We start from the raw sequence: 27,488 nt of genomic DNA on the forward strand, positions 1-27,488 counted from the left end.
GACTGACCATTCCGGGACAAACCTAGCCATCATAAACCCGACACTATTCCGCATACAGTAAATGCTAAGCAGCAAACAATATCTCCAGAGTTTACACATGTTAGACACGAAACCACATTGCAGGAACCATTTAATATCCTCTCCACCAAAACCGAAAGACCCTTCCATACCTCCCAGGTACTATCTGAACCCCCAAAAAAGACTCCGCCTATCATCCCTCCAGCAGAAGCTGATACTAACTCGGGAATGTGCCATCAACAAGCCGCAGCCATTACTAACAACCCGACAACATCTGCAACCGCGAAGGAACCATCAACCCTGAGTTTGGCCATTGCATACTGGAACATTGCAGGCTTAACTACAAAAATAACCTGTCCTTCATGGCTTGACACAGCAAAGACTCAGCAAATTCTGTGCCTGCAAGAGACCTGGTGTACAACTCCACTTCACTTAGCGGGCTATAAAACATTTTTCACCAAAGCAGTACCTAGTAGTATGGGCAGACCAAAAGGTGGACTTATGACCTACTTTTCCAATACCGTTCCTCTCACTGTAAAACTGTTAAAGGAAACACACATCTTTCAAATCATACAAGTCACACAGTTAACAGTATCGAAACGAAACTTACATATATTCATAAATTATTACAATAACTCCGGCACTCTGGAATGCTGCTCACACCTGGACGAAATAGCCGCATATTTATCCTCATTTCAAAAAACAAATAACAATTCCACATTTTACTTCATCTGGGGAGGCGATTTTAATTTCACATTGTGCCCAAACCACAAAAATGGGAACTGCGGGCTCCAGAATGAACTTGGAAATCCCATCCCCCACTTTGTGCACACGTTGGGTGGTAACAAACTAAATGAAATCCTCTTCACCCTAGACCTTGACTTTGTCAATGAACTAGTCAATCCGGAGCAGGACTTTCTACCCACCTTTCACGGGCGAGGCTGTCTGTCAACCATCGACTATATTTTAGCCTCAAACTCTTACAAAGGGCAACTAAGCAACTACAAAATAGGGTCTAATCCAATCAGTGACCATTATCCTCTTAGTGTGGAAATCCTCATGAAGCAAGCTGGGACACTGCCTCCAAAAGCTAGTTCCCTTGACCAACAATCGCTGGCCATGAAGAAGCTGAATGGGTACGCAATTAAATGGACAAAGATCGACCCGGAAGAGACAACACAGAGGGTTCTTGAAAAAACACACCTCTGGTTAACGAACTGTCTGTCCCCCGAGGCATCCCCAGAATTAATTGTCACCTCTTTTTACAACATCCAGGAAGTAATAAGGGATGAGCTATTCATTATAACAAAAAACAAGCGCAGACTTCCTACCACGAGATGGTTCGATACTGCCTGTCGGAAGGCCCTTACATCCCTCAAAGAAGCCCTAAGACAGAAACCGAGAAACCCTCAAATAATCTCACAATGGAGGAAAACTTACAATACCGCTCGGAAAAATCGTAAAAAACAGATAAAGCAAGACCTATGGCTTCGACTACACAACAGTGCATTAAGGAAAGATAGCACTGCTTTCTGGCAGACCATAAGATCACCTCTCCTGGCCAACATCAGCGACCCAGACCATCTCGATGTGGCAATAACTGAGGATGACTGGGTCTCCCACTTTTCAAAAATCTTCGGAATACCATCGGATGCCGTTCCAACAATCCAAATACAGGACTCTGAACCAGCTAAGAGCAAGATCTATCCAATCAAGCTACGCTTTACCCTCAACGAGGTCAGAAAGGCAATTAAGGCCTCAAAAACAGGCAAGGCCCCCGGCCCAGACGGGGTCCCCATGGACTTGTTCCTACATAACGTCGACTATTGGTCAAAAATCATTACACGGGTCATGGCTGCAGTCGCCTCAACCGGTCTCTTCCACTCATGGTCAACATCTACACTATTGCCCATCTTCAAAAAAGGGGACCGTAACGACCCTGCGTGCTACAGACCGATCTCCCTTCTGGACTCCACGGGCAAGATTGCAGGTCGAATACTCCTGGACCGACTACAATCTTGGGCCCGGGAGAATAACATCATTACTGACCTGCAATACGGTTTCCAGAAGGGGCTCGGAACGGTGGAACAGGCCCTAAACCTCGTCCTCCTGGCTGGAAAGTACGCGCGCGCTAAAGGAGGCAACATCTTCCTGGTCTATGTAGACTTAAGCGCGGCATTCGATTGCGTACAGCATGCAAAGCTATGGCAGATCCTGGCACACCTTGGAGTCGACCCACCCATACTAGCCTTCCTGAGAGAGTTATACACCAACGCAGAAGGTCGAGTTCGTTTTGGCACCGGCGGTGAACTATCACGTCCCTTTAAAATATCAAGAGGAGTAAGGCAGGGATGCGTACTGGCTCCCTTCCTGTTCAACCTATACACAAACGGGCTTGAACAGGCTATGCTGGAAGGGAGCCAGGACCTCCCGCAGATAGACCACCGTCCGATACCCATTCTCTTGTATGCCGACGATTCTGTCATCCTGGCACGGACTTCTAATCAACTCCAGCTACAGCTAAATAAATATGTGACTTTTATGGACTCACTGGGCCTAAAAGTTAATATCAAAAAAACTTTTACAATGACCATCCGACCAAGGCCAGGAGTCTCTAAGCCCATACTCATCAACAACAGCAGATTAGAAAAAACATTGGTGTACCCATATCTGGGCATTCTAGTGGATGTCACAATGACCTGGCGTAAGGCAGTGGAAGCCAGAAATCTTAATTTTCGTCGTGCTGTATCAGCATTAAGTGCTTTCTCAAGGAAACTAGGCAAACCAGCTCCAGCGGAACTGTTAACGATATACTACGCAAAATGCCACAGTGTGGCTACGTACGGAGCAGGCATCTGGGGCTATGGATGTATCGACCAACTCCAGGTTACCGAGAACGCCTTTATCAAATACATACTAGCTCTCCCCCAAAGCTCCCCGATCCTAGCCTCGCATCGGGAGCTTGGTATGGAATATATGATCGACACCATACGATGCCAGCCCATCCTACTGTGGCAGCGTATATGGTGTAACCCTGAAAGTCACATCACCCGTTCCCTCATTACCGACTGTCTTGGCCTAGCGTACTGGAGGAAAATACCGTGGCTTAATTACATTCACAAATTCTTTCTAGATCTTGACTGTGAGCACTATTTCCTCGAACCTCCCTCAATTGAAGATATCTCGAAGAAACAGCTGAAGGAATTATGTATGGGCCATCTAAGGGAACTCCGCAACCAAGCAGAGATTACCAAAACACAAAACGAAAAAACGTGTATATTGCAGACAGGGAAACTCATTCAGCCGTACCTGACATACTTCCTGTCAAACTACGAAAAGTTTTAATTACAAGACTCCGGTTTGATCTTTTTCACCGTCTGGTCTCATTCCCAGAAATGAAGAACTGGTCCCGAAATCTGACGAGCTGTCCTTGCGATGGAATTTCTGTACAATCCACGATACATGTCGTCCTTTTTTGCAAATACTACAGACTAGCAAGAAAAACATGGATTTTTCCCATCCTCCGATCAAGCGGTCTCAGACAATCATATCCAGCACTTTCCCATTTACAATCCCCGAAATCCCCGTATGAAGCCAAATTGATAGCGACCGTTCTTAAAATAGTAATATCAACCCGTCGCAAAGTTTCCACCTAAACCTGTATCCATTCCAAAATGTAGAAACAGTACCCCACTCTGAAATTCTTTTTCTTGTACAGTGATGCAAGTTCTGTGACCTAATGTTTACTGATTCTATCTTTCTGATTTATGTTTTACTTCTCTGTTTTAAAATGTACTTTTTATGATTATACAAACCTATAATCGAATAAAAGTTGATGAAATACGAAATCCTCACAGAATCCTGGCTCAATACCCACTCCACCCCCATTCTTGACATTTTCACCCCTCCAGGGTACAACCTCATCAGACAAGACAGGCCGATCAAAACTCGGGGGGGGGGACTAGCCATCATTCATAGAGATGGAATACAGATTACCAAACTCAAACCTGCAGAATACCAATTGTTTGAATATCTAGGCGTCGAACTCACCACCAAGGGCACCCCACCCATCAAATTCCACAACATCTACCATCCTCCTGGAGAGCGTACCCTTTTCCCCGAAGAACTAACAGACCTAATAACATGATTCTCCTTGGCAGACAACCAAAGACGTGTTCTTGGGTGATCTCAATATCCACTGGAACGACCCAGAAGTCTCCACTGTCCTGAACCTTTCCAACCTTCTGAAAATATATAACCTCAAGCAACTCTGCAATAAACCAACTCACATCAAAGGTGCAACACTTGATGCGATCATAACAAACAACGATCTGATCTCCTTGAGAGAGATTACTCCCATTGAGTGGTCCGACCACCACCTCATTATGTTCAAGACTGTCGCACTTGCCAGCCTCCAACCTATTTGTGTTGTCAAACCTAAAATGTTAACCAGAAACATCAAAGAAATACCTTTATCCGAACTTGAAGTCAAGATTCATCCCCATCTTCAACTCCATCCCTCATCATGGACGGGTGATGACCTCATTTCTCACTTCAACTCAAGAATGACAGAGGTCTTAGACCAAGTAGCTCCTCTCAAGCTTAAACAACTGAGGAGAACCAAATCAAAACCCTGGTTTAACGTAGACCTGAATGATGAATGACGCCAACTCAGACAAACGGAAAGGTCCTTGAGACAAAACCCCTCGTCACGGTGCCTAACACATCTTAGATCTGCTCGACGGTCATACAAAAAACACATCTTCAGTGAAAAGGCATCTTTTTTCCGCAGCCAACTAGATCTGGCAAAAAATAGACCACAAGAACTCGTCAACATTGTTGAAAGCCAAACTAACTGCCCTCCCTCTCAAGAAATCGAAGCCACCAATGAGCGATGTGAAGAAATTGCCACCTTCTTCACCAATAAAGTCTCTAAAATTGATCAATCCTTCTTACAAACTGCTAACCCCCTTTCCCCCTTAACCTGCCCCCCTTCAACCTCTCTGAACCACTCGGAAAGAGCTCTTAACAAGGACGATCAGACCTACCTCCAGCTAAAAAACAATGCGCATTGGTCCGACTTTGAGCTAATGTCGGTAAACGAGGTCTTCAATATAATTTCCAATCTAAAACCTTCCTCCCACACCATGGACCCCCTCCCTTCCACAATCATAAAAGAACTCAACCACACCATTTCCCCTTTCTGGACAAAAATCATCAACGCCTCTCTCACCTCAGGATGTGTCCCAGGCCCCCTTCAACTAGGACAAATCACACCCATTCTCAAGAAACCAGGGGCCGATGCTAATGATCTTAACAACCTCAGAGCTATCTCTAACCTCCCATTCCTTGCTAAAACATTGGAGAAATGTGTTCTCCTCCAACTCAATAAGCACATTGATGAGTTCAACCTCCTTGATGCCTTACAATCTGGTTTCAGAAAAGGCTATAGCACGGAAACAGCTATGCTCAACGTCGCCGACGACATTCACAAGGCCCTAGACGAAGGTGATGCCTGCCTACTCACCCTTATTGACCTATCTGTGGCATTCGACAAGGTAAACCATCCAGCCCTTTTGGAGACCCTGTCAAAACGGTCCGGCATTAATGGCACAGTACTAAAATGGTTCATCTCCTTCCTTCAACACCGCTGGCAACAATTTTTTTTTAAAAACTCCTGTCTCTCAAAGCCAACTAAAGTCACACTCGGGGACCCGCAAGGCTCGATCCTCTCCCCGTCCCTCTTCAATCTCTTCATGGACCCCCTCACAATCATATTGAAAAAATCCGGAGTGAACTACCACCTTTACGCGGACAACACCCAAATCTATTTCAGGATCAAGTCTCCCAGCGACATCCAACTCCTCAATACCACCCTAACCGAGATCCAAACTTGGTTCTACGTTAACCACTTAAAGCTCAACCCAGACAAAACAGAACTAATCCTATTCTCTCCAAAAAGTAACCATCATCCAATCCAAGAGTGGCTCAAGAATCTGGTAGCCCTAAACTGCCCCCTTACCCTATCCGACTCAGTTAAGTCTCTAGGCATCACCCTTGACAAGAACTTATCAATGGAGCCTCCCATCAAAAACTCTGCAAAAAGTGCTCTCTTCTCTCTAAAACACCTCAAGAAACTGAAACCTTTTCTACCCCACGATGACCTCAAGACAGTAGTCCAATCCCTAGTTCTCTCTAAAATCGACAACAGGAACGCCATCCTTATAGGGACTCCGAAAGCGCACCTAGCCCCTCTAAGAGCAGTGCTGAACATATCCGCTCGACTCGTATCAGAAGTTTAATGATTTGAATTCATCACTCCAGCTCTCAACTGCCTCAATTGGCTTTCCATAGAAGGGAGATGTATCTATAAATTGGCTTGCATCACACACAAAACCCTTCACTCTCCTGACCCCAACTACTTAAATAATAAACTGAGTAGAGCAGGTCAATCCAGAACACTAAGAAGCTCCAACTCACTCCTTCTCATTCCTCGGAAATTGAAAAAGAAAACCACCCAATACCGATTGTTCTCTCGCAACGCTCCCAGGATATGGAACGCTCTCCCTGGAGTCCTCAGATGCAACCCCTCCTTCTACTGTTTCAAAAGGGACCTGAAACTCAAGGGATGTTTTAGTCGCAAACGCTGCGATTCGCAAAAAAGCAGCGTTTGCGACTAAAAATTCTCAAAATGGTATGTATGATGCAAAAATTAAGGAATCACAAATTTTGCGATTCCTTAATTTTGCGAAAGCATTTAAGGAATCGCAAATTGCGATTCCTTAAATGCTATGTAAGAAACATTTAATTTTTGCGATTTCACCTTAAGAAATCGCGATTTACCACCAACTTGTAGTTGGTGGTAATTTGCGAATTCTTTTACAAATGCACTTTTTGGCATTTGTAAAGGTGCCATGTGGCGCTCATACATGCCCTTAGGGCATGTATGTGCGCCATATGCACACACATGTAAATTTCAGGGGTGCAGCAGGGTATCCTTAAGACACCCTTGCACCCTTGAAATTATTCTCAATTTGCAATTAGCAAATTGAGAATCGCAAATTGAGAATAACTTCCTATTCCTTCCTATGGGCCTCCTGGCCCATAGAAATGAATGGGAAATTATTCCTTAATTGCGATTAGCAATTTGCTAATCGAAATTAAGGAATTTTAAGAAATCGCTAAAAAATAGCGAATTTTTACATACACACCTTTTTGCAATTCTCAAATAGCGATTCTCAAAAAATCGCTATTTGAGAATCGCAAATAGGTATATTGATACATCTGCCCCCTATTCTTCCTGCCCCCTAGTCTTCTTTATCCGAGTTGTCTCCTCTCTCTCTGGACATTCATGAATAGTGGGTGACAGGACTATGTCACTCTCGCCTTTTCTTTTATTGCTCTCTCCTCCTCCGCTGCACTGCATATTTTTTGCCCATGCTGTATCTTTTTGTTTCTATGGTTTGCTTCCTTACTGCCGGCCTACTATGTAATGTAATGTCATTCTGCTATTTACTGTGTGCATGTAAAGCGCTCTGATACTTAAAGTTTAAGCTAGCGCTATATAAAACTTTTAAAATAAAAATAAAAATCCTGAGCTAGCATTGGACTCCTCAGATCACACATACCCTGAGACTCATGTGCAGAAGAGGTACTTGGCTCTGTTACTCAGAATCCATAGTAAGTCGGGCCCTGGAACATCAGGAGCAAAAGGCCTCAACCCCCTCGGATGGGCCCCTGTAATACCCGTTTGCCCCGTGGCCCTCTGAAAGCGGTTCTGACAGTGTGGAATCTGCAAACTTGTAGAGCATTGACCAGAAAAATCGATACCAAACTCAAGTGACATTTTTCCGTGAGTATGCCAGTGATTACTTGAAAAAATGATATTTTTGCTCATTTTGCTGTCTTATTTGTGGTCAGTCTTGCTTTTATGTCTGTGATGTACATTTTGCACCTGTGAAATTAGATATGCAATTAGGATCAGCAGCTGTATTCCCGGTGGCCGCATCAGCATGTTTTCCTCCTTTGCAAAGACTGTTAGTGTTTTAGCTCAGAACGCAGTAGTGTTTTCAATTGAATGTTTGAAGGACAGAAAGAGGGGGGGCAGAGTAAGACGGGCCCCCCAGTTTAGGCAGCAGCGGGTGTTCTGATATCAAGCACATCTCGTGTCCTTCAGCGTGCTGTAATTTAGAATCACAAGTATGTTTTTGGGAGTCGGCTCGCGATGAAGGCCGCCATTGTTTGCAGATGCCGGGAGTTCACGAGACATGTAGCGCTATCTGCCTCGCGCAGAAACCAGAGACAGCTGCGGCAGCTGGCTCTGAGAGCCGACGTGCCTGGGATGCAGGTGGCTGTAACGGTATCCGTCTCTTCCCGCAGGGCCATGGGAGAGCGCTACCGCAAGGAGATGCTGGCACACGGGGGCGGAAAGGAACCCATCCTCATGGTTCAAGGTAACGAGAACGAAAGACTTTTTTTTTATCTGTGTTATGTCTTGTTCTAAACACTCGCAGCTCCCCCGCTCCCCAAACCACGCGTTTTCGCGTCTGTGTGTTAACCCTCTGTTTACTTCTGCATCCTTGCCTATTTGGAGTCATGCTCTTAGTCCAACAAATAAAACGGATTTCTGTTCGTAAACTGTATGTAAACGGGTTACAGTTTGTGTGCATGATTTACTGAATGAGCCATCTGTAAACTGTATTCCCTTATATCCCTGACGGCTCTCCAGGCCAAGTTTGGTAGCGTGTAAAAAAGGATGATGATTTTAGTCGGCAGGACCACTTTACTATAGTTAGCAATGCATCAATCAATTAAAGATTTGTAAAGCGCGGCTAATCACCCGGGCCGAAAGGGTTTCAAGGCGCTGTAGTTGCTATCTGCTTGCATGGGCTGGAAGAGACTTTAAGGTTATCTTCAGGCAGGAATGCGAATTTAAGTAGTTGTGCCATTCTTTCTTCACAATGTTCCACTTCAAGTGTGGCGCACGTTTGAATCATGGAGCCGAGTTCACCACTGTAGGACGTGCACTGGTTTTATGTGCACGAAATTATTGCGCAATGATGGCCTCTCAGCATTGTTTCATTTCTGCTGGCTGAATATTACTTCTCCACTGAGGCTATCTCTCCTACAGCTGGTGGTCATGGCAGGAAACATAGTGGTGTTGAAATTATGATTGCCCTGCCAGTAGGAAAGACTACAAAGAATAATTACAACATTTTCAATGCAATAGGTCTCACAATTGCGAGATTTTAAGCTATTGGCATTGCAAATGATAATGCCTTTTATTTGTTTTTTTCAAAGCAACACACATATATAAAAGGCATTGTGATTTCTAATGCTAATAGCTCAAATTCTCGCAAATGCGAGACCACTTTAAAGGGGGCGGCAACACTTGCTTTAGATGCTGCATGCCGTATTCAGGTTACACTCTTAGCAGCATCTAGAGAATGGGGCGCGGCCAACATTAAAGTGAAAGCGCTACACCTTTTGTAGTGCGGCCACCTGAAGTGAAAGCAGTCGTGCTGTAAATTAAATAAATAAGCACAGCGGCTAAAGTGAAAGCAGACCGCTCCTTAAATTAAATAATTAAATAAGCGCTGCTGCTATAGTTAAAGCGCACCGCGCTGGAAATGAAAAAATACATAACTAATAACAATATAAAAGGTGAGGGCGTGCTGCGACATCGCAAGTGGAATAGGGAAGATCATTAAAGAAAACAGTGCTCACCGACTAGATACAGCAACCCGTGTAACAACACAAGTTAAAAGTTCAGTCGTTATGGGAGGTTACAAATGCAGACAAGGCGGTACTAAGGAGGGACTACTAAACCTATTCACAAATGAAAAGCAAGGATTTTGAAAGGTCAGTAACAGGAGCCAATTGAAAAGATGGGCGGGAAATGGGTGGAGCTTCTATGCCATACCTCAGTATAGCATGCGTTGCAGCGCATGCGCTGCCCTGGCTCAACCTAAAAAAGGTGGGAAGATCTCTGTGAAATATAGGATACTGATTGCGAGGCTGCGTTAATGCACCTGAGAAAGGTGGTTAATAAAATACTGAGACTGATTCAGCTGAAAACTTTAAATAGGAAATATTAATAACAGTGATATAACATGTATAAAGTGGGAAAAACTATTTGGGTAGGTAACAAATTACAGGAATGATGGAGGTAAATTATAAGTGACTTGGGAATATGGAATTGTGCCAGTAACCCAATTTTTAATATTCGGTATCCCCATTGAGGTAGTCCTACCAAGAAGTAAACTTGTCTTTTGAATACTGTGCCTTTTTGCAGCTAGAAAAACATTGCATGTAGTAGGGCTCCCAGAAATTACCTCTACAGAGGAAGTTGCAAGCAGGTACAGGAGCTGAAAAGGTGGTCTTTAGAGAAGATGTTTCTTGCAAAAATTTAGAAGCTGTGGGACAAGTGGAAATTATTATAGATTAAGCGAGGAAAAAGGGACTATTGAAGGACAAATTCAGGTATACAAATGAACAAGTCAAAGGCTGTGAGGAAAAAGGGAAAAGACAAAGAAAAGGATTACCTTGGGGATTATAAATATCATGTAAAAGAATTGCCCTTAGTGCCATGTCTAGAAGTTCTAGAGGCTATGTAATATTCATGAAATTGGATTACTGACCTGTTTTGATGTGTGATTAGAAAGAATGTTAATGTAAAACGTAATAAAAATTGTTTTAAAAGACAGAATATTATTTCTGTGTGTGTGCGGAATCCAGAGACGTTTTCCGATACATTACAAAACATTTTACGTTCCTTTTTTCTTTATGAAAAATAAACGCATCAGGCATTGGCAGGTTTGGCTAAAAACATTAAAGTTTTTCTTGGGTTTTAGATTGAGAAAGGAAAAAAATGGGTACTTTATACGGCATATAAGAAAACAAATACATAGCAAGTCTAACTGACACCACACCATTAAGAATTCCAGATGTTTCTAGCCTTCCATTGAAGCAATACATGTTAGTATCGATACGCATCTCCTTTTGTGCTTTTTGGCAATATGGAGGCAGGCAGGAGGTATATGGATTCAGAGAAGCCACGAATGAATAAGTATTAGAAATAGAAGAAAATAACTTTTCCTTCTCTATCATGGGAGTCTGAGCTATCCTTGAAATGCTGGGGGGGAGAAAGCATGCGGGCAACAAAAAGTAACAGAGTCCGGTGGAAAGAAGCATATGGGCAACAAAGAGAAATATGGAGCACGTGCAGGTGAAGAGAAGCACACAAGAGGGACAGCTAGAAAGCACATGCATTAACCCGGAGAGCTTACATTAAAATAAAATCAGCAGTGAAAGGTATAGAAGGCAGCCCATTAGGGAGATCTTAAAGAGGCTATTTTCGAGAGGAGGGACAAACGCTAGATTGACAAGCTGCAACACAGAAAGCCATTAGATAAGGAGTAAACAAATGAGTGTGACAAAGCCAAACAGTGGTAGGCAATGGGCTTGTTCTGCCTCCAGGTAAGCCCTCAATAGGTATTTTGAAACCAGACGGCTGGACTGCCTGGTATGCCCAACCTAAATATGTGCAAAACCACACCTTTAAAATTACTGCGTGTTCTACTTTATTTTGATCTCCAAATTATGAAATAGGGCGCTGAAGCCTTGCCAAAAGGTAATTATCACAGCAGTTTTAGTAAATTTGTCCAGTTCTATAGGAGCACCTGGGATCAAACATGGACAGTGCCTTGAAATATAACCCAGAGATAGGTCAGGGTCTTGACATCCATAAGACTGATTTTGAAATTTAGATGAATTTTCTAAGTCTGTGCACAAATCAGTTAGGCTCGCGTGGTGGGGGGAGGGAGGGCAGGAAGGAATTTTTCTGAGTGTTTCCTGGCTACATGTGGACATTATTTACATGAATTGTGCACCACCTTCAATCCCTAAAAAAAATATACTCTGCTTTTCCAGTCCATTATTTAACCCTCTGACAGGGAACAATTCCCATTGCTGTCCAGGCATATGCATACGACCCTCGACTGGCGAAAGTACCGCATCAGACACTACATTCAGGGAACCCACAAACTGAGGTCCACGCCAGCTTGAGAGAGTTTTTAGCCCCACCTAGCTCACTATTCTACGGAACCTGTGATATCGCTAACGTTGTAAGATGTTGTAACACTGGATATTAGCTCGTAGACACTGCAAGTGATGTTACTTGTGGTGAACAATGCCCTTAAACTCCATATCAGTGCATTGGTCCTGCCTGTAATCAGACCTTTTGAAGTAGATTATTTGTTCACAAGTTGTACTTGTGATTAAGCCTGGGCGGAGGTCTGTAACCCCCTGCCGGGCTACGCGAAGCTCTGCAAATGGAGGAGTGTGTTAAATAAATGCAGTTCATGGTGATTTTCAGTGCCAGATGCTTGTCCGCACTGTGCAATCATTGCGGACGGCACAATGCACGGCGCAAGTGGGTGCTGCTTCTTTTCTGCCACTCAAGTAGATTTTTACTCGAGCGGCAGCTTTCTCAACGGGAACGGAAAGTTACTCCACACGAGCGGTCTCGAGCATACGTGACCACTCGCAATGAGAAATCTGACCGCCCGCTGTGAGAAGGTGGCCTGATATGCAGTGGTCACTATTCTAGTGAACACTATGTATCAGTCCAGCAACCCTTATTGATGATTGGTTGTAAGTCAACCTTATAGACCAGCTATCCTAGTAGCGTGGATACGAGCAGTCTAAGGCTAAAGACTCGAGAGGGCGTGTTAAGCCAGCTGTTATACCACACATATACCCCTTGAATACCCAGTGAAAGGACACCACACAAGTGTTATGAAAATAAACAGTTATTTATTAAGAATCACAACAGCCCTGTACTCTTTATGAGGACAGGGTACTAAGCACAAACCAAAACTCTTACAAAAATACTTAAGTTAGCACAGTATATACAAATGTCCGAGGGGCACGGAAAACCATATACTCTGAAAGTGGAATGCGAAATTACTAGCAGGTAAGTACAGTACTAATAGCTTTTGGAATCGCTAGGACTTGACTAGGGAATCGTTAGATTACTTCCAGGAGGCCTAGGGGACTCGGGTGCAGTGTGTGCACTCTCACGCGAGATGCGGACAAAAGTCTATGGTAGCTAGAAATTGAAAAGTTAGTGTTCTCGGGCGAACCCGACCTGGTAGGGAGAAAACGACAGTGGATCCTGACCCTTAGATAGTGAGGCTATGCTGGGGCACCGAAATGCCGAAGTTACCTAGCCCAGGGGCTGCAGCTGCATAGGTCTGAAAAGACGTCGGGAATCCTCGTAGACGGACCAGGAGCCGGAAGAAAAGATGCTGGCCGGTGACCAGTGAAGAAAGTTCAGTCGGATCCAAGCCTGGATCTTGAAGATGGATGACACCTGAAAGCAGAGGGGACCAAGTTCGAGACTACTAGCCAGTAGTCAGTGGGCACCAGGAGGGCACCGGATGGTAGCCACCTCGACTAGGTGAGTGGGTGACGCTGTGCTCGGAGATCTCACGAACCAGGAGGCGTTGTCGGCGACCAGGATGGAGGATCGAGCTGTCCCACGAAGATAGAAGCTGTCGGCGTCGCTGGACCCAGGATTGGGCAACAAAGCCTTGGCAAATTCAAGCCCACGCGGTGGACCTAAAATGGCGTCTGGAGTGGACCAGGAGGGTCCGGGGTGCCTCTCTTGAAAAAGGAAGCAAGGGCCAGCCTGGAGCAACCAGACCAGCAGAAGAGATGTCGTCGGGCGTCGTTCAGAAGGCCACAAGCCAGCCGGCTAGTAGCCAAACAACGCGGTGCACAGCAAACAGCAGAAGGGCCCCACGCAGATCGAGGAGATGCAGGGAGGCTGACCTTGGGTGCTGGAGCTGCGCAGGGTCAGGGCTTCTCGGACCCCAAAGCACTCACCAGTGGAGGACACGGTGGGCTTGCAGTAAAGATGTCGTGCAGTCTTGGCGATCGTCGGTCCCTCGAGGTCTCGTCGCACTCACGGTTCTCAGCTTTGCTGTAGAGGTGAGTAGAGGTCAGAGGTGCCAGGGAAGCCGGGTCTCGTCGAGCTGGGTCGTCGGATTCGTGATGAAGGACTTGCAGCAGACCGCAGTGTTCTTTAGGATGGTGCCCGCTTGATGCAGGGTGACTACTCCTTAGCCACAAGGGAGAATCTTGATGAAGAAATCGTGAAGTCCTTTCGAAGAAAGTCGTGTCTTGATTCCAAAGATGATCTAATTTGAACAGGGGGCCCGCTCCCATCTTTATACTGAAAAAGGGGCTGACCCGGTGACTAGGTCCTGCCTATGGGTGGGACTAGGAGGGGGGTGGTTACACCCCTCTGCCATGCCGGACTTGCCCCAGGCCAGGGGCTGGTGTGCCCCTGGAACTGGTTCAGACCGGCCTATGCGTAGTGAGCACTCAGCAGTCACCTTCCTGAAAAGCCCTGCCTACCCAGGATACACAAAACCATGTCTGAACCGGTGCTAGCACCGCCCCTGACAGGAAACCCTTTGTCCAGGCTCCCCTCGCTGGGAGGACTCCCAGCTGCAGGGGGTCAGACTCGTGTCTGTGGTGGCAGCATCCATTTTGTGGAGCTGAGGCTTCAGTTAACTTTAACCGGGGTTCACAGTTACATACATGTCGTGTCCCTCTAGAAGGGTGGAATGCTAACCCCGTTGCCAGAATTGGCGAGGGGTTAGTATTCCAATTCGTATGACACCTTACTCGACATGTTTTGATAAAGCAATACCAAAGATAGCATTTAACCGCGAGGATTATAATGCACTTAAGAGTATATGGTATGCGATATCATGGAACAGCTATGAGGACTTGGTTCCGCAAGCTGCAGACAGGCTCAGCTCATGCCAGAGCACCATCTCACACGATTCCAAGCACTCTGCCTTCAGGATTGTCAAGGCCTGCCATAGGAGTGACTGATGGGAATCTGTGTGTCCATTTTAGGGTTAGGTATAGGTATACTACACCTACAGCAAAGGGTGATTACACGACTTTGCCCCAGCTGTCATGCAGCCAGTTGTGTCAAATTTAGGAGGCCAGCCAGGGGTGGCATAATACATGCTGCAGCCCCTGGCAGCCCTGGGTACACCCATGCCCTGAGTTACAGGGTCTGATAGGGTGGCCCAGTACCAATTGGAAATGCACCTAGGGTACATGGAATCCATTTTAAAGAGAGAGCAGTAGGCCTGGGGTCCTGATTGGCAGGGTCCCAGGCCGACTATGTCCAAAACCAGCTAAAACACAGGGCAAAAAGTTGGGGGCAACCATAGTCAGGATGTACCTTCCTACACCCGCATTGAGAAATCTCGCTAGGAGGTTGATTTTCCATGCTCGCGCTCACCAACTTGATGTTGACGATCGCGAACGAGGAAAAAGCTCGCCGGGAGCTGGATTTTCCTCGCTCTCCAACTTGACGTTGACGAACGCAAGCAAGGGAAAAAAGTCTGCAAGCTCCACTTAATGCAGTGTGGAAAACGCTGCTAACTCCTTGAGCAGAGCGAAGTTCACCGCCCAGACTTCCTAGTTATGTCTTTCATGGTGTAAAACGATGTCACGCCGGATATGATTTTAAAGGCACCACTATAGTGATCTCCTTATGATAGACCACTTGGATTGCTTGAATCGGGATTTTAGGGCTCTCACATGTTCATTCCAGGTTGAGGGAGCTGGGACGGCTGTGTGAAGAAAAATATCACTGTACTACAAGAACAGCATCTAATACAGGGGAGGGGGGAATGAAGCACTCTTCACCTTAAATGCAACGGGGTACGCTTTGGACAAACTTTTATGTATAGTTGCGGGGTATGGGAGGTCAAGTCTAGAATTACACATACAGTTTTATATTATACTACCAGTGAGAAACGCTAGATACTTAAATCGTTAACTGTGTTCTAGCAAAACTCCTAAAAATTATTGAAACCTGAGGTGGAGCACGACCTCTTGTGCTCTTTAGCTTAACCAAGTTATACCATGAAAAGAATGCACATAGTCAATGCCATAAACAAACACCCTCCAGACATAGGCAGATTTAAGATGCCTTAGTACATCAAATACACACTCCCCACTGATTTAAAAGCAACTAACGGTCCCAGGTACAAGACTCCTCATTGACTAAATGGACACCAAGTTATTTCTGTCAGAAAAGTCACATATCAAACTACTTAAAATAAAATATTGCAGACACGGAAAGACAGTCACTATGGTACGCTCTGAAGTCTTTCTGTGGCCTTGCAGACCTTTTATTTTTAATGTAACGTCAAGCAACGCTTTAAGGGGTGTGTGCTAGACATAGGCAGGAAAGTATGTGGTACAATGGAACCCCCACTACTCTCATCACTCTATTCCCCTCCCTCCAGAATGGACCGGGCCCTCCTTTGTCCACCTTCCCTCACTTGCTCTCTGTTACAAAAAACAGAGTGAGAGACCAGCTTTGGTAAGCCAACCTTCTGCGCAATCCTGTTCAGGAATATCAAGGTCCCTGGATACCTGAGAGCGAAGCATACGTCACTGCATACAATATGCCCCTACACAGGCAGTCGGTCCTAGCCAGATGCCAAAAAACTGGTATGGGTGTAAGTGTTCATACCCCTTAACAGCGATCAAAGTTTTTATCATGTTACACTAGGCGAGTAGGGCAGGTTGGTTTCTACTTATCAAAACTACGACTAGAGATAATGGTTTTAGACGGGAGTGGGTGGAATGGAGCTTACCCCTTGGCACACAATGGACGTGTTAACGTGCACGCCCTCCTCCTTACCATCCATGCTGTACTGGAGTGCACACTTGTCCTTGCAGACTTCAGCCCGTACGTTCCTTTCCCTTTCGGAAATGCAGAATTCCTCCCCTCACGCCTCTTTAAACACGGAATTATCTCAGAAATGTTTGTATTACATCATGTTTTAGTAAAAACAAATGGAAGACTCTGCCCCGAAAGCAAAAGGGAGACCTCCGAACTCTGCCCAATCGGCGATCTTCCTCGCTGTCCAGTTATCAGAGACAGTAGGTTCCGAACAATGCCCCAACATCTGATGGTAGTTCCCCCATCTTCACCTCCGCGCAATTGGAACTTGCCCATTGTCTGCAGCATGCATCTACCCGCGGATAGGAAGGATCTCATCGGACCCCCGAGAGCCTGGGTAAGACTCTGTATCTAGGAGCATGTGCCACTTTGCGGGTAATCAGGCAGGAAGGAAAGTGCTCATCCCTGGGCCGCACCATCACATGCTATCTGCAAACGACAAAGTACATTGGTCCTGGCGTGTGACAAGGTCTCTGGCCCGGCTCAGGCCTGGCACTCGCTTGCTAGAGACAGACAGACAGGCAAACAAACTAAGCCATGGCCGGTCACAGTTTCTCAGATTCTGGAACCCAGTGACAGTTCCTTCATCTGAAGCCGCTGGCTTTGAAACAAGCAGCTGAGCAGGCCCCATGCCGCTATTCGTGCGTGAAACATAAACATTCTCAGAAGCTTTACCTACGTGCCTCGGGCGTGCTCGTTCTGGTTCATGCTTCCACAAAAAATATATATATTTGCAAAGCAATAGGTCTCTCAACAAGCGGCCGCCATTGTCCCGTGCTGAATGTAAGCAAAGCACGTCGTCGTGCCTAAAGTAGGAGAAAAACAATAATGAAAATAGTGCTTACAAGACTTAATAACATGTACCGTGTAACAACTGAAGTAAAGGGGCCAGTCGCCATGGGAGGTTACAAATAAAGACAAGAAGCGGTACTAAGGAGTGACTAACAAACCTATTACTGAATCCGAAGCCAGCATTTATGAAGGACAATGACACAAGCCAATGACAAATATGGGCGGAGAGTGGGCTGGGCTTCTATTCCACGCTCCAATATAATAAGTCTCCTAGAGCAGCGCATGCACGCTGACTCTAGGCTCGACCTAAAAACTGCAATCTGATAAAAATTGCTCTCAATTTCCATCCGTCAAGTTAATTCTGCCAGCAGTGAAAATTTACAGGTGGTTGTCCAAAGTACTGCTGGTGCAACATAGCAAAATATGTTGAACATGGATATGGTGCACAAACAACATACACATGCACAAACTTACAGAGGTTTTTTTTACAGCTCTTTTCATTCATAGGCTACTGTGGTTCAGCTGGTTTTAGGCATTGGCCAAGAGGGATGTTCATCAGCTTTGGTATCTCTCTCTCTCTTTCTCGCACAAACACAGTCTAGTTGCTGCACAGACCCACTGGCTTACGCTTGTCTCTTGTACTTTGGTGTTCTCAAGCCCATCTGTAATAGCTTCAGTTGCATAGTAGTCAGTGAGATTTGGGGGTTGTGACTCTAATTTCTACTAGCTGCGGATTCCTTACCATACAATATTCCCCAGGCATCAGACTGGATCTGGAAAGTCTTGAGCAGTACCCCTGCATGCCAGTAGGTGGCGTTGTATGGCTCTATGGCGTCTACACTTGCGCAGTGTCTATATATAGGCGTCACCTCAGCGCTCTGACTTCAGTTCCTTTCTTTCCGCACCAACAGCATGAATCTGGAAGAGCTACCCTGGTCATTGATGACCACTTTTTCAACATTTCTGTATGTGTTTTTGAGTATCCTGCTTCCAGTATGCTAGGGATGTCCCCAGAGAAGCAGGTAGGATTTAAACGATTTGAGGCTTGTCACTGGCAAATGTCTGTGACAGACCCCTATCTGGTTTATCTGTAGTGCCTAGAGCTAGATCACAACTCCAGAAGCTGTCCTGACTACCACACCATGAATCCAAAGAGATTTAGGCGTGGTAGACGAAGCTCCTGGTGTCCCAACATCGGAAGACTCCACATCACTTCAGGTCCTGCTCCCGGGAAAAGTCCAAGGCCTGCTCTCGCAGTCGTTTTCGTTGTTTGTCGCCCCAGCCAAAGCCATTGTCTGGAAAGTCCCACAGCGCAAGTAATTTAAGAAGTCTAATCACTCTTCGACATCGCTGTGCTGGTCCAAGTCATCGGATGAGGTTTTCGAACAATGCCACAAGTCGAAGCCTTGCTCCTGCACTCCTCCTGCAAAGCCTGAGCCTGGGTTCACTCAATGTCTCCCTGAGTTTCTTGTAGCCGGAGCAACTCCCAGCCAACTCAAAAAGCTATGCACCTCATATTTGGGCATTCTGACCCATCTGAAGCGCCTTCGAGCCCCATGTGCATGGAATGTGCCCTAACTGGACTTCCGCCAGTGGATTTGCCCTCAGTGCTTGTGGGGCCCTCTGGATCAGTTCCCAGATCCAAACCGACTCTGGTCATGAGTCCACGAACTTCGGCAGGGTTCGGCCCCATGGTCCATTCCGACTTCTCGGTGGTTCCGTGCCATAGTCATTCCCAACCCCGACATGGAACTGGAACAGCATCCTTCAACATCAACACTGGCGCAAACTGGACCCCAGTGACTGTTTGGGTTGGATCTGAGGATGCGCATAAAGTCTCTTTGATGCAATTGGATGACAGAAACCGGTATGAGAGGCTGGCGAATGCCTGTGGTGTGAACACTTTACCTGACACCAGCCTGAGCTCTCCACCATGTGGTGCAGGCTTCAAAATCCAAAGTGAGTCCTGGCACGTTCCTACCACCCCACCGGACAGGCAGTCCAAGAAGCTTGACACCTTCGGGTAGAAGATTTTCTCTTCTGCCTGCCCAGCATTGCAGTCAGCGAATGCAGCGTGCCTCTTTGGACTATATAGCCACGCTGTGTGAGAATCAGTTGCACAAATGCTACCTATTGTCTCAGAGGTGGCCATTTCTTCATTGGCGGCACTCTGCCGCCATGCCTGACTGAGGTCAGCTAGCTTTTCGGGGGATGCCCAGGCATACCTTATGGACATGCCCTTCGATGGCACTCGCCTGTTTAGTTACAAAGCTGATTAAGCACTTGAGTTGCCTCAAAGGGAGTAGAGCCACCCCCCAGTCATTGGGACTCATCATGATCCCACCCCAGCCATACTTTTCCTTTCACTTTTTCCGTGGCTATGGTTGGGGCTACCAGCTGTGTGGTTTCTAACAGAGCCACTACAGCCAACAGATTTCTCAGCCTTTTCATGGCTGCGGCTCCCACAAATCCTGTGGGAACCAAGGACCGGAGATCTGCCCAATGTGCCACTCTCTGGCAGCTGCAGCCTTCAAACTCCTTTAGTATGCCCTCGCAACAACACGGGCACCCTGTTGGAGGCAAGATCAGGCACCACCGGTCCCAATGGCAAGCTATAATTTTAGACGGACAAGCGGGTGCTGCAAATTGTCCGGCAGGGTTACACCCTTCCACTCCTAGAAACCCTTCCAACGTCCTGAGTTCAGCTGATGGAAGACAGCCTCTCCTTGTTGTGCCAGGAAGTGCCGGCTCTTTTAGCCAAAGGAGCAATCAAGGGGGTGCCAGCGTTGGAAGTAGGTTGTGGTTGCTTTTCTCACTACTTTCTAGTGCCAAAGAAGTACGGATGCCTCCGCAATATCTTAGATATGCGCCCTCTTAATGCCTTCCTCAGGAAGTAAAAATTAAAGATGCCAACACTTGCTCAGGTCCTGTTTGCATTAGACCCTGGTGACTGGATGGTTGCTTTGGACCTGCTGGACCTATTTTCATATCCCTGTCCGGCAAGCCCATCAGCGCTGGTTATGTTATGTTATGTTATGTTATGTTATGTTATGTTATGTTATGTTATGTTATGTTATTTTATTTTATATAGCGCGCAGATGCCGCAGCCAAGAGGCGTCCCGGCGCTTTAGGAGATGGTGGAACACAACACAGCAGAAATAACCAGATAGGAAAGGGACTAAACTGTGGAAAATAGGAAGGTTTTTAATGCCTTCCTAAATGGGAGCAGGTCAGGGATGGAACGGAGAGGGGCAGGCAAAGAGTTCCAGAGAGCTGCCGCCAGCACTGAAAAAGAACGTCCACCCATTCTAGCTTTTTTAAAGCGTGGCACGATGGCAAGATTTAACCCTGAGGATCGAAGGCCTCTGGAGGGGACATAGTGAAGGATTGTCTGCGAGAGGATAGGAGGGGAGGCTGACTTAAGAATTTTAAAGGTTAAGCAGAGAGCTTTAAACTTAATTCTTTGCCCTACAGGTAACCAGTGGAGAACTTGAATAGTTCGACGAGCAGAGACGAACTTCGAAAGGCCGACCAGCATCCTGGCCGCCGCATTTTGAACCCTCTGAAGGCGAACGAGTTCTGCCTGATTCACGCCCAGAAACAGAGAGCTGGCATAGTCCAATCTGGTGAGAACCAGAGCTTGGACTATGATCTGTCTGGTGTCCGCATCAAAAAACTTGAAGATAGGTCGAAGACACTGCAGGGCACCAAAACATATGCCAGCTACACGTTTAGTGTGGGAGGTGAAAGAGAGTTTGTCGTCGAGCCACACCCTGAGATTTCTAACTTCAGCTACGGGAGTGGGAACAGGGCCCAATTTGGATGGCCACCATTGATCTCCCCAAAGCCCGCTTTCCCTACCAAAAATGATAACCTCGGTCTTAGAGGCATTAAGTTGGAGTCGATTATTCGCCATCCAGCCTGCCACAGCTTTAAGAGCTGACTGAAAGGTAGGGGCATCCAAGTTGGAATCACCATTAAGTGCCACCGCCAGCTGCGTGTCATCGGCGTATGACACCATGGTGAGACCATAACTGTGGGCTACCTCTGCCAACGGCTGAACATACAAATTAAATAAGGTAGGGCTAAGGGCCGATCCCTGCGGGACACCCTGAGGAATGGGGCGAGGAGCAGAGACATAGGGTGGTGTAGATACTTTGAACGTTCGATCCGTGAGAAAGGATCGGAACCACTCAAGTGCTACCTCTCCAACTCCTGCCTCCACCAGACGATGTAAAAGGATCTGGTGGGAAACCGTGTCGAAGGCGGCACTGAGATCCAATAGGATCAGTGCCGCCGTCTGACCCTGGTCCAGCATCTTCCTGATGTGCTCCACCACAACCAAGAGAGCAGTCTCGGTACTGGGAGTTGTCCAGTATATTAGCTTCCTGCAGATGAGATGATAGAATGTGATTAGCATGCGCTTCTGCTAATTTGGCTAGCCAAGGGAGAAGGGAAATAGGCCGATAGTGTTCTGATTTAGTAGGGTCAAGGGCAGGCTTTTTAAGAATAGGAATGATAGTAGCCTGCTTCCATGCAATGGGAACGCTGCCGGTGGTAAAGGACAGATCAATAAGACTGTGCATGGCAGGGTAGCAGCACCCGGCGAGTTCCCGGAATTGAGTGGGTCTCATGGGGTCATCCGGAGAGCCGGATTTGACTTTTGCCGTCAAGGCTTTGAACTCCTCCAGAGTAGGACTGGGGATAATTAGCAGTGGTTTAGAGACCATTGGTGCAATAATATTCTCCCTGATGGGGGACGGAGAAAACGACCTGTAAATGGCCTCCACCTTTTCAACAAAAAACGAGGCCAAATCCTCAGTGTGCCAAGGAGGCTTCAAGTGTAGTAGTATCAGTCTTTTTACTTGTGAGGTCCTTGCATACCCTGAAGATAACCTTGGTAGGATTCGTACTGTTCTTTATCTCCTGAGAGTAGAAGGCAGCCCTAGCTGAGAATATGGCCGATGGTACACTCTGGTGCAGGCCCTATAGGCCGACTTGAGGTCAGCATCATAAGTTTTGCGCCATGCACGTTCCGCTTTTTTACAGGAAGATTTAAGCGTTTTAAGAGATTTGTCGTACCAAGGACTAGAGGGACTTGATCTAGTCTTACTCCACCTGGCCGGTATAAGAATATCTAGTGAGTGATTTAACCACTCACAAAAGCTATCATAGCCAAGGGAGACTTCAATAGGGGGTTGAGGATGGTGTTTCATCAAAAGCTGGTGAAAGTGCTCTAAATTCAAGTTTCTCCAGGGGCGTTTGAGAATGTCAGGGGTGTTGTTTCTGGGGGGAGGAATAGAAGTAGTGATATGAGTTTCGATCAAATGGTGATCGTTCCAGGCCATAGGCCTAGGTTTGAGCACTGAAATATTGATGGCAAGATTCGTCAAGAAGGGATCTAACAAGTGTCTGCCTATATGAGTCGGTAGTTGTACCAGTTGGATTAATTGAAATGCTTCAAGATCAGCTAACAAGCTATGGACCGAATTGGAGAGTGGGGCATCCATATGCAGATTAAGGTCGCCAATAATCGTGAAATTAGCAGTTTTCATGACTAGAGAGGAGACCACCTCCGGGAGGCTATGACGGAAGGCGCCCTCGGGACCGGGAGGCCTATAAATTAGTAGTCCCGAAAAGGTAAAGTGGGGATTCACTGTGATGTCAAAATGCGCGCTCTCACACCCTGCTATGTTGGTAGGTTTCCAGGCGCAAGGATAGCAAGTTTTTACCGCAACTGCGATGCCTCCGCCTCTAGCATTACGGTGGAGAGAGTGCATGGTGTATCCCGCAGGGAGGGCTAGATTCATGACAGCCATAGATTGGTCATGCAGCCAGGTTTCGGTAAAAAAGAAAATATCCGGATTGTCATCTGTGATCAAAGAGAATACTTCTTGAAATGGACAAGGCAGTGATCTGACATTCAGATGAAAAATTTTAAGGGTAGATCGAGTAGCTACACCTAAAACAGAGTCTGGCTTGTGGACACAGGGAGGTCTAGGTTGAAGACTCAAAATAGGCAGCGGCTTAGGAAGTTTAAAAGAACAAGTGGGACACTGAAAGGGCCCACTAAGAGGATCCAGGGCGCCATGATGGCAATCTCTTACCTCGTGACGCAGTAAACGCAGGTTCCCAGCAGATATCATCCTGAGGGAGCCAGAGTCCCCTGCCCTAGCCCTGCCTTAGCGCAGACGGGCAGGACTCTGGCGAGACTCAGGCGTAGCGAGGGCGCGACCGCTGCGCTAGACCGCTGCGCTCCAGGCGAGCATTAAGTAGGCGAGTGGCGGTGAAAAGCGCTAGCGCGCTAACCCCCAAACAAAGGAAGGGAACAGCCTTCCCAAGATGGCGTCGTCACGTGACCCAGGAGCCCCGGAGCCCGGACCCGCAAAGTAGCGGTGCTTGAATTTGTATTATATGCGGTAAAGGCCGGGGGGGGGTCGCAGCACACAATAAAATCAGGAGGAAATGAAAGCAAATAAACTCAAATACAAAATAGGGTAATGTTAAAAGCAAAGGCGCGAGCCACAGCACAGCGCTAATCCAGGAAATCTCTACAAACACGGTGGTCACCTTCTCCAGGCTGACCCCGAGTCAAGGCTCACCTTAAGTAGGCGAGTGGCGGTGAAAAGCGCTAACGCGCTAACCCCCAAACAAAGGAAGGGAACAGCCTTCCCAAGATGGCGTCGTCACGTGACCCAGGAGCCCCGGAGCCCGGACCCGCAAAGTAGCGGTGCTTGAATTTGTATTATATGCGGTAAGGGCCGGGGGGGGGTCGCAGCAGCACAATAACATCAGGGGGAAATGAAAGCAAATAAACTCAAATACAAAATAGGGTAATGTTAAAAGCAAAGGCGCGAGCCACAGCACAGCGCTAATCCAGGATATCTCTACAAACACGGTGGTCACCTTCTCCAGGTTCATGGTGGAATGGAGCATTTCCAGTTTGCTGTGCTCCCCTTTGATCTCACTGCCCCTCGGGTGGTCACAAAGGTGATGTTGGTGGTTGCTGCAGTTGTTGAGAGGGGCAGTCTTTCCCTACCTCGATGACGGGCTGCTGAAGGCGGACTCGCCACAGTCATTACCCACATTGACTACGGTGGACCTCCTGCATTAGCCAGGGTTCACTATCAAGATGCAAAAATCACACCTGACTCCTTCTCAGATGCTCCTCTCCATCAGAGCCAAATCTGGACATGGTGCCATTCCATGCCCATCCTCCAAAATAGAGAGTTCAGGACATTCGGGCTATGATCCAAATATTTCAACCTCAGCGTTGGATTTTGGGGAGACTGCTGGGTCTGATGGCCTCCTGCATCCTGATGGTGAAACATGCTCAATGTTATTTTTAGGCTCTACAGTAGGATCTGAATTTCCATTGGGCACAGCACCGAGGCAATCTCTGACCTGGTTCGGATTTCTAAGGAGAATGAAAAAGACCTACAGTGGTGACTAACAGTCTGTGTTTGGTTCAGCGGCAGACCCCATTCCCTTCCCCAGTCTGATCTGAAAGTGGATGGTGATCCATGCATCGCTTCTGGGCTGGGGTGGCCATTTGTGGGAGGGGGAGATCAGAGTCCTCTGTTCTCTGGCAGAGACTTGTCTCCAAATCAAACTTCTGGACCTTAGGGTAATTCGCTTGGCATTGAAAAACTTTGCTGCCCTCAATCAAAGGGAAGGTGGTCCAGGTGTTCATGGACAACACTACCTCAATGTGAATATACCTTTTTTTAACGTATTCTTTTTCCCCGCCGGGAATTACAATGCGGTTGTTACCAAAACCCACGTTGTAACCACGCATAGCATTACCCCGCAAGTTGTAACAGTGACTTGCGGAGAGGGGGCACTGGATGTTGTAATAGTATAATTTACTATTCCAACTCCAGTAAGTGCAACAGTAGGAAAGGTGTTGGATTTTAAATCCAACACCTTCTGCCCTCTCCACATGTCATTGTTCCGACTTGCGGAGTAATTATATGCATGGTTACAATGCGGTCATTTTAACAGCCGTTTTGTAATTGCTGCGGGGAAAAGTATTTGTGGTAAACATAGTTTACCCCTCCATGTGGTAGAGCAGCAAACCAGCAGATTTTGGTCCTAGAGCCAGTGTCAGGCGGCTCTGCGCCTTCGAACATGCCTGGGACGTCAGGGCGTTTTTCTGGTCTTGCAGCACCTGGCTAGATCTCTAAATGCCATGGCAGACTAACTCAGCCATTGATGCCTCGTAGATCAAAAATGGCGTCTGCACACAGAGGTGGCTCAAGATCTCTTTCAGGACATTAGAGAACTTTGACTAGATTGATTTACCACTGCTGAGGACACGCAGTGTGAACACTTGTGTGCGCTGGAGTTTAAAAAGCTTCTCTCACGTAGAGACTCATTCTGACTAGACAGGAGTATGGGACTCCTATTCATCTTCCCACCGTTACCTCTCCTCTCCCGACTTCTGAAAAATATCCAGACCGACCGGTCCTAGTCTTACTGGTGACTCCGGATTGGGCGAGGAGAGGATCATATTCCCGCATCTTGAGCATGAGCATTGGTCCTCCGATCAGGTTGCTCCTTCGGGAGGACAGCAACAGGACAGAGTCTTGAGCTCAAACCTGTGCACTCTCCACATTATTGCATGGAGATTGAGTGGCAACAGTCGAAGATTTTCGATCTTCCTCCAGAAATCCGTGAAATTATCTTGGTAGCAAGACGTCCATCAACAAAAACAGTATATGTCTGCCCTTGGGACACATTTATGGCCTGGTGTGCTGACAAACACATTGACCCACTTTGTGCACCCATGTCCGAAGTGGTGGTGTTTGTTTATTCCTTAACCTGGCTCGGGCACAGTTAAGGGGTACCTTTTGGGCTATCTCAGTCTTTTGCAGTTGCCAGACAACCATCCCTGTTTGTCACCTGTTGTGATCCATTTTCTGAAATGCCTCCTGCACGTTTCCATCCAAACCTTTCGTTATGCCTCAATAGGATCTTAGTTCAGTTTTACCCCATTTGATGTGGTCCCTTTTTGAACCTACATATCGCTGCCCTCTAAAACCTCGGATGAGCAATACAGTCTTCATGGTGGCCGTCACATCAGCCAGGAGGGCCAGCGACCTACAGTCTCCTTCTGTTCACCATTCCATAAACCAGCTTCAAATAAACTGGTTCTCTGAACCCATGCCTCTATTTAGCTGCAGATACCATACCCGCACCCCCTCTCTGTTCTGCAAACTGGGCTTTTCCACCTAACAAGGTCCTTGTAGGCCCTTAAAATCTGCACACTAGTCAAAAACCTTCTGACGTGGCTCAGTGTTTCTGGCGCAGAAACAGTCATGAATTCCAGTCGCTGACTTCAGTTCATGACTTGCGCCCCCACCATTAACAGTTTTATCATCAATAATTTTACTGCAAATGTTGCAGTGATATAATTAATTATTTCATAGAAGATGACATCAGTGATGTAATATGTGGGGTAATTGGCAGTGCATGATGAGGACGCAAGTTATAGTTACCTTAGGGCACGAGTTATAGTTTCTTGTGATAACTATAACTCCTGAATTTCTAAGCGTTTGTATGTGTAAATTCTGAGCTAGCTATAACTGTGAATTTCCAGGGGTTTTTAAATTCAATTTCCTAGCTATAATGTCCCTGTAACCTTTGTATTTTTTCAGAGAACTTCTACGCTTCTTTTAACACAACAGGGGGTTGCCTGCGGCCAGGCCCTGCAGCCAACTCCCCCCTGCATGCAGCCAAACCCACGCCATGCACGGGGGAGGGGTTGGCCGCAGTGTCCGGGGCCAGGCTCTGTGGCCAACCCCTCAAAAGCAGCCAAGTTGGCAGCCCCCGCCCTGGCCCGATGTTGGCCCCGGGGCTTGCCATGTTTTATTTGGTCTGGGGGGTA

The 27,488-nt window shown here is 46.8% G+C and overlaps 1 protein-coding gene across 1 annotated transcript in view; it reads left to right on the forward strand.

Annotated features, from left to right (window-relative positions):
• MIPEP (mitochondrial intermediate peptidase) overlaps positions 1–27,488 on the forward strand; it is an 833,321-nt gene that overhangs the window by 702,574 nt on the left and 103,259 nt on the right. The window contains exon 18 of the mRNA XM_086935192.1: positions 8,398–8,471. Coding sequence (XP_086791318.1) covers positions 8,398–8,471 — 74 coding nt within the window. The remainder of the gene's footprint in view (positions 1–8,397; positions 8,472–27,488) is intronic.

The sequence above is a fragment of the Lissotriton vulgaris genome, chromosome 8, assembly GCF_964263255.1.
Source record: "Lissotriton vulgaris chromosome 8, aLisVul1.2, whole genome shotgun sequence".
NCBI lineage: Eukaryota > Metazoa > Chordata > Amphibia > Caudata > Salamandridae > Lissotriton > Lissotriton vulgaris.